At 41.6% G+C, this 7,871-nt stretch overlaps 1 protein-coding gene across 1 annotated transcript; it reads right to left on the bottom strand.

Moving 5' to 3' along the window:
- Positions 1–1,765: 1,765 nt before the first annotated feature.
- LOC125099032 (spindle and kinetochore-associated protein 3-like) lies at positions 1,766–3,390 on the bottom strand. The gene has a single exon (XM_047728383.1). The coding sequence runs from the start codon at positions 3,313–3,315 to the stop codon at positions 2,074–2,076; it is 1,242 nt and encodes a 413-aa protein (XP_047584339.1). The 5' UTR covers positions 3,316–3,390; the 3' UTR covers positions 1,766–2,073.
- Positions 3,391–7,871: the final 4,481 nt, after the last annotated feature.

The raw sequence follows: 7,871 nt of genomic DNA, 5'->3' as shown, positions 1-7,871 counted from the left end.
TGGTGGTGGTAGTCTTGTTATGCTCCCCAGCTAGCTTATATTGTTTTACCCTTATTGCTACCCGAGAACCAGAAACTGTATAGGTTCCAATTTGGCATGACCCACAACAAGGAGTTTCACTAGTTGGATACACAAACCTGAATTAAGCTTTCATTGTAGTTAAATCCAGGTCCTGTACAACATCTATGCCCCACATACATTCAGAAATGGGGAAAATATGCACTAGAAAACAGTAGGGGGTAAGCCTGCTGATCTATGGGTAGAGACTAGTTTGTCTGACCTCGATAATTTCTCCCCCATTACCATGAACAGCCTTTATTTCTTCCCAAAATTTCCAGGGTTTTTTTTGTGTGTTTTTTTTTTTTTTTTACCTTGAAAATAATTTATTTTACACTATACTTAATAAATATTCTAACCACACAGGAATTACTAAAACAAAGAGCAAAGTTTTGTTTTAGTGATGATTTTCTGACAAGATGAAAAGCACCATGTGACAGGTTTTCACAATGAACTTCCAAGATACCATCATAACAGAGGGGGTAGTCTTTATTTTTAGGATTTTATGTATTCATTTGTCAGAGCACAAGCAGGGGGAGGAGCAGGCAGAGGGGGACACAGGCTCCCTGTTGGTGAGGAGCCCAAAATGGGACTTGATCCCAGGACTCTGGGGTCATGACCTGAGCTGAAGGCAGATACCTAACCAACAGCCACCCAGGCGTCCCAAAAGAGGGTAGTCTTCACTGCAATATATTTCCCAAACCTAAGCCTTTGAAGCACCTTGTCACAATACTTGCAAACTGTTTCTTTTCAGCATTTTAACTGCTCTCTGCAATAGACCAGGTCCTTATTTTTCCCTTTGGCTATAATCTGGAGTTTGCCAATAATACTTGCATGAACTTTGAACTACTTCCTGCTTATACTTCTATGGGAAGGATCCTGGGCTCATTGGACAGGGCAGCCTGAAGCTATCAAAGAGCTCGAGAGGCAAGGGTCTCCCACTTCCTGGGCTCTCAGGTAACAAGCCACAGAAGGGTACCCAGCCCAGGAAGAGTCATCAGAACCTTCCAGATAGAGGCTCAAGGTCTGCTGGGTGGCCAAACTGGAGAGGGCGCTTGGAGAGGTCAGCAGACATGTGATGGAAAGAGCTGATCTGAGAGGATAAAACTGACATGAAGTAAATAGCTGGGAGTAAAAACAAAAAACCACACATCCTGACGGGTGAGTCTGTTTCCAACTCTCTGAGACCTGCTATACACTTTTCAAGTTATTTGAGCTGTCGTTTGTAGACAAGAGAGTCTTAAAAGCACTGCTGAAATAAATGGTGTGAAAGGCTCTGGGGGCAGTTGAGAGAGGAGACAGGACAAGGGCAGAGCCAGAATCAGGGAAGAAGCCCAGCTCCAGCCAACAGCAACACCACTTCACCATGAGATCAGGGTGGCCCTGCTCAAGTAACAAACATTTTAAATTTCAAATTATTTGCCCTGCTTCCTGATATTACTCAGCCATTCTGTCAGATTAGGCAGGGTAAATGTGAAATCAGTGAAATACTAATGATCTTTGAAAAGTGAGTAACTGATTAAGACCAAGGTTAAACTAAAGCAGATCTCAATAAAAAACATTATGACAGGGGCGCCTGACTGGCTCAGGCAGTAGAGTATGCTGCTCTTGTTCTCAGGGTTGTGAGTTCTCGGGGTTGTGAGTTCAAGCCCCACACCGGGCATGGAGCCTACTTAAAAAACAAAAACAAACCATGTTATCACACCAGTGTCCATGATCATCTTCAATATGGGTTGGTTTTTAAGAAGGGGGGAAATGTAGGGCAATGTGAATAACAAAGTCCCGATCTGCTTTCAACTTTCTGTTCAGTTTCTATAGTGGGTGGGATCCATTAGAACTTCTGCAAAAAGATGCAATTTTTTTAAAAAAATCAAGCATAATTAATAGACACCAATAAAACAAATGATAGAATATTGTGGCTATATACTTTAACAATAATAAAAATAACTGGGTATACATTCCCAATGATGTCATCCAACTGCTCGTGAAGTCTGAATTCCAGGGTTAACAAGCTCTTCACCAGTTTTCTTTGTTGCCAACACCTCGAATGTTTGGTCCTTCGTGTTTAGTGGGGAGCCCTTTGCTGGGTGGCACGGCTTTCACTGCTACTGGAGTTGCTAGGTTTGAGTTGTATTTTGATAAAATCTGGAGAATATCTTCTGGAATGGTAGTTACTTCTGGAGGTGTAGGTGTTCTCAGGAGATTCTCATAAGAAGAAATTACAGGAGAAGAGGGATCCGCAAAACTCTCAAAACACTTGTCTGAATTTAAAACTAATGATGTACAGTCTTTCATTTCCAAATCATTTGATGAACTATTTGTTTTTGGTAATGGATAATCTGTGCACCCCAAAGCTGTATTGTTCTTTGTAGGAGGAATTTTCAAACCAGGAGTGCAGAATGTAGGTGCTAAGGGAGAATCTGCACAGTCAGCATCATTTTTTTTCAACTGCTGGAGGCCAGGAGTGACAAAGAAATTATCACTGGTCATTGGTTCTGGTTCTGTGGCCTCTTCCCTTTTATTCTCCTTCATATTTTTAAGTCCCATTGTGTAATCTTCATTTAAACAGGCAGTATAGTCAGAGATACCGAAGTGTTCTAATTTAGGAGTTACACACTCAAAATCATCCATCTTCAGAGCACATTTTGGAGTTTTTAGTACTTTAACTAGTGACTGTTTAGAAGATGGAGTTAAATTTTTTGGCTCTTCCTCATGGTCATTTACTGCCCGTGGAGGGTTTGGTGGAACTTGGGATATCATGTACCGTTCAAGTCCAAAATCGGAAAGTTGTGGACTCCGTGGAGACTTCTCAGAACCAGAAGTCCTCAGAATAGCAGGATCAGATAGACTGTCCTTCACATCAGGCATTTGAAAATTTTCATGCTTAGTGGACTCTGATTCAGAGTCAATGATTTCTTGTTCATCCACTGAATCTTTCTTGGCACGTGGATTATATCCATACTTCTGGAAAAACTCTCTTATTTTCATGATATCCACTGAATTTTTTTTCATCAGTACTTTTGTTGCCTTTATGAAACCAATGCTTTCTTGACTTTCCAAACTTGCTTGATCAAGAAGAATACTGACATCATCCTTTAGAGTCTGGACTTCTGAATGAAGGTCATATAAAATTCTCATTGGATAATCTTCACAGTCGCTCTCCTCTCCGTCCAGTGCTCGCTGCAGCCGAGCCGTCTCGCTGTCTAGGGTGATGGCCAGGGACCGTAGCTTCGCGTGGAAGCTTTGAATCAGATCCATGGGTAAGGACTCCTCCGCGGTACACTAGTCGCTGGGAGATCCCACCGGTCCGCTTGCGCCCGCCACTAGTTTGAATCTCTTTGCGCCCTCCAGGGTTTTTTATAGATCAGTGTGCCGTCGGCGCCACTGTCAATGAGAGACAGTGCAGTCAGTGTGATACCAATAAATGGTTACTTCAACATGGGGCCTCCAGTCACTCCCTATTGCACGCACTAGAGGGCAATGTTGGCCTAACCCCTAGTCTCTAGGGCTAAGGGGTATCCACCCCAGAAATTTCTTCCATTAGCAGAGAGGGACTTGGTGACACACCTGGCTTTTGTGAGCCTTCCTTCAAGAGAGTAAACTGTTTTCCCTTCGGTAAGGCCTTCCATAGGTTTGGCAATACCAAACTGAGTTGTCTGTATTTTCTCTTAGGGTCCCAAATAATAATTAGATCTTGCTATAGTTATTTGGGGGAGACCTTAATGGGCCCCCCTTTTGCCATTTTATCACTGGCGAGATCCTTTGTTTTTCTGTTTTTCAACCCATCTTTTTCCCTTACAATGGAGTCTTTTGGTTTCACTTAAGTCAACTATCATAGCAGTTACTGTAGCACAGAGGCAAGGATAGATACTAAAGTCCTGTACCAAGGCCCTGGGGCCAACTGTAAGATTCGGTCTTTCATGCTACAGAAAAATAATTCTTCATCTTGATCTCTAAAGTCCTGGATGTAAACAGCAGGTTTCATTCTCAATTCACCTAGAATTTCTTGTAGTTTTTCCAGAGAATTTCCAAAGTTTTTCCAGGTATAGCACAACAGAGGGGAGGGAACACCCGTTTCTTAGGCCAGGTTATACCTACAATTTTCACCCATGCCTGCCACATGGCAGGTTGAGCACTAATGAAGACCACTTCTCAAACTCATTTAGAAGACCATCTCCCCCAGTATCCCACCGTCATAACATTCACGCTGCCACCCCTTCTTGGCCCCTTTGCTTAAAGAGGCTGGTTAGCTGCACTAACTCAGTAGTTGAGTTAGTGCATTTTTTCACTAGTGGGAATTTCTTCTCTGTCATCCCACGCTCCCAAGTGGCCCGAGTCTTGGTTTGAATCAAAGGGCATACCTGTAACTCATCCTCCTGCCTCCCGCACTTCAAGGCCCCAACTTTCCCCAGACAGAACAGCCCTTACTTAAGTGCAGTAGGGTGGGCTCAAGCATCCCTGCCATCCCATGTGCTGTCATTTCTAAGCATTCTATTTTGCCACACTCCTCTGGACATAAAGTCCTCACCAGAGGAACATGTGGCTCGCACATCCTTTTCCAAAGCCAGTACTTTTCTAGTCTGTTCCAATTCCGTCCTTACATAACTCCCTTTCCAAAATGTCTTGTAACACACAGATCAACGGCCAACCTACCTCGGCAATAGATTGTTCACTTTCCCTTCTCCATTTCCTTTGCCTACCATTTTGGATAGGATATCGAACAACTCCTTAGGAACTTGGGGGGTGGCACCTCTGTACTCATGCACTGGTCCAAAATGCTCAAAACACCTGGACAAGTCTCCCCACATGCGGGTGGCTGGCCAGCCTGGGATATCCCCCAGCACAGACAATGGGCTCCCCCCACCACCTCCCCCAGTTACCCTCTCTTATGCACACTTGTCTCATTTGTGGTCTCCCACCTGGTTCGCCAATTGTTAGAAGGTGGAAGAAGTTCAGCAAAGTATCCTCCAGGATGAGAATACACTTTGAGACCAAAAACCAATGCAAGCCACCCCATACCCCTTATGGTTTTATTCGGAGCAACTTACCGATAGGAGCAATCACGCGGTCCCGATACCGGGCAGCCATCCTCCGCCGACACTCTCCACTCTGTCTCGACCTTAATCCCCAGTTTTACAGAGTAAGGAGCAAGGTGATGAGGTCACAGGATAGTTATCTAAAGTGGTACCCTCTGTGCGCCAAAGGACCTCTACTCCTTAACCAACCAAAGTGGGGCCTTCTGTGCACCCGTCATCTTAGGAAGATCAGAGCATGCCTTCCAGCATTTTGGTCAGAGCAGGTTAATGTATGACCTCCAAGGAGCCTGAAACACACAGCCCCTGTGAGGGAGGTCATTTCGGGGACCTGAACAAGATAGCCAAAGACGGAGTCGGTGTTGTCAGCACTCCTGCAGAGACTAAATTAGCATCAATAATGGCCTGATATTAAATAATAGATGTTTTGTAAAATACCTTACATTTCCCAACTCCTGTACTTTTAAGACCTCACAAACACAGAGAAGGACTTTTTAAATTGGTTGCTCGGCCAACCTTCCTTTTGTACGATTGGATTCACCGTTTTTCTCCTCATTCTCTGAGTGCAGTCGAATTATAACATGCTCTCCTACTTTCCAGGCTCCCAGAGAAGGATAGGACAGATTTGTCTGGCTTGTCTACCCTTAAGCTTCCGTGGTTTTTGGCTGATCTACTTGAACTGAGGAATTAAATAAATTATAAGGGAGGCAGAACTATGTTGTTGACAAGAGTCAGAAGGTTTGGGTTTATGTCTTGATTTTGGATGTATCAGCTGTGAGAGCTTGGCAAAAATTACTGCACCTCTCTGATCACCGGTCTCATCCATAAAATGGGGGATAATAGTTGTTACCCAGGGTTACTGTGTGAATTGAATGTGTAAAGCAGAGTACGCAGCACCAAGAACTACAGGCATGTTTATCACTATGTTAATTACACTTGGACATTGTTTAATACGTAATTTTATTCAAGTGTTTTGAAGGAACTGAGAGGTCAATTAAGAATAATTCAGTGACTAGTAACTCTGTGTGCTGACCTTAGTGAGCCTTCAATTCAGCTGTGTACAGTTTCTAGAGGAAACTACCCACCCGTTAAAAACTATTGAATATCACCTAAGAAAACACATGTAAATATGGTTGATGCAAATCTGGCTGCTCTTTTAAATAGTTGAATATATTTTAAAGGATTTATTAAAAAAAACAACAGTATTTGTAAAAAAAAAAGAGGATTTAGTAAAATAACAATTTTCAATGACTGAAAAATGGCCCTCTGATTTTTGAGCAAGAATCAAGAAAACTTAGTATCAAGTGAGAAACTAGATAATACAGATTCTCTTAGAGAGAAGCAGGGCAGATGGATTCAGCAATCCAGGGCAGATGCTGAAACTGGTTAATACTTTACCAGTTACCAGTAACTTACAATGGTAAGACTTCTTTTTTTTTAAATTTATTTTTTATTTATTTCTTTTATTTGACAGAGAGATCACAAGCAGGCAGAGAGGCAGGAGGAAGCAGGCTTCCCGAGAGAGCAGAGAGCCCGATGCGGGGCTCGATCCCAGGACTCCGAGATCATGACCTGAGCTGAAGGCAGCGGCTTAACCCACTGAGCCACCCAGGCGCCCCGCAATGGTAAGACTTCTACATCCCCATGAGACAGGCAGATAGATAGATTTGCACATACCTCTAAGTCTCAAAATTATCTGCAAGTAAAATGAAAGTATATAAAAATAGGTATACAAAGTTTTAAAGTTTTAAAAGTTTTTAAAAGTTTTTTTTAAAGTTTTAAAAAGAACAAAGCTCTGGCTTTATTGTCGTATTAACAATACCCTCTATCTGTTTACATCGGGGTAGCATATATAACTAATTGTGTAATTAAAGTCAGATGTATTGTGTTTAAAAGTTAACTTTAAAATATTATATATATATTTATATTTTCCTATTCTCTTTCTCATTTTGGTGTTATACATTTTTAAAAAGGAAACGTGAAACTGAGTACTGGTACTCCAAATACTTCTAATTATCAAATATATATTTAAAAAAATCTTTCTCTGACACTAACACACACAACACAAAATGTTACAGGTCTAATGAAAACAATCTAGGTAGCTAATTTTTCAGTCTTCACTGAAAAGATAGTGAGGAGGCCAATTGTGGTTAACAACCCTGAACTATACTAAGGTTAATTTTAGAAACTCTGACTTAGTAGGAAGTAATATGGCATTCAGAGATTCATCTATATAGCCCCCAAATAGCACTTCTTTTATGGCTTCATAAGGTGCCCTAAGCCTTTAATGTTAGATGATTTTCTAAAATAACTAATACCTTCAGTTTTAAAATAAAAGTGACAACAACTTGCTGGCATTGCCCCATTAAGAGTACAATATTCCAAAATTACATAAAGAAAGAGAAGCCCAAATTAAGCTATTAGTCCCTGGTGAAAACTTAATGAAGCTGGCATAGGAAACACTTATTTTAGAAGCATAATTTTTGACTTAATAATTTGTTATTCCTAAGATCTGTAATTATTTGAATAGTTTTTGTAAAAGAGCCACTTGCATGAGGAGATGCTGAGCTTAGACAAAGCCCTGAATGTTTTTTCATCAGCAGGAGTGAGAGAGGTTTCTATTCTCCAAAAAGGGAAGAAAACAGGCAAGCACGATCACCCATCTTCCATAATAATGTCCTTCTACTTATTAACAGCCATGGGGGAGGTTAGACCATCAGTCTGGAGTTGAATTTTGTGTATGTCATGACAGGAGGGAGGGTAAATTAAGAAAACATTTGG

Source organism: Lutra lutra, chromosome 1 (assembly GCF_902655055.1).
Source record: "Lutra lutra chromosome 1, mLutLut1.2, whole genome shotgun sequence".
In the NCBI taxonomy this organism is placed as follows: Eukaryota; Metazoa; Chordata; class Mammalia; order Carnivora; family Mustelidae; genus Lutra; species Lutra lutra.
Note: the sequence above shows the minus strand (reverse complement) of the source record. Positions and strands in the feature narration are given on the sequence as shown.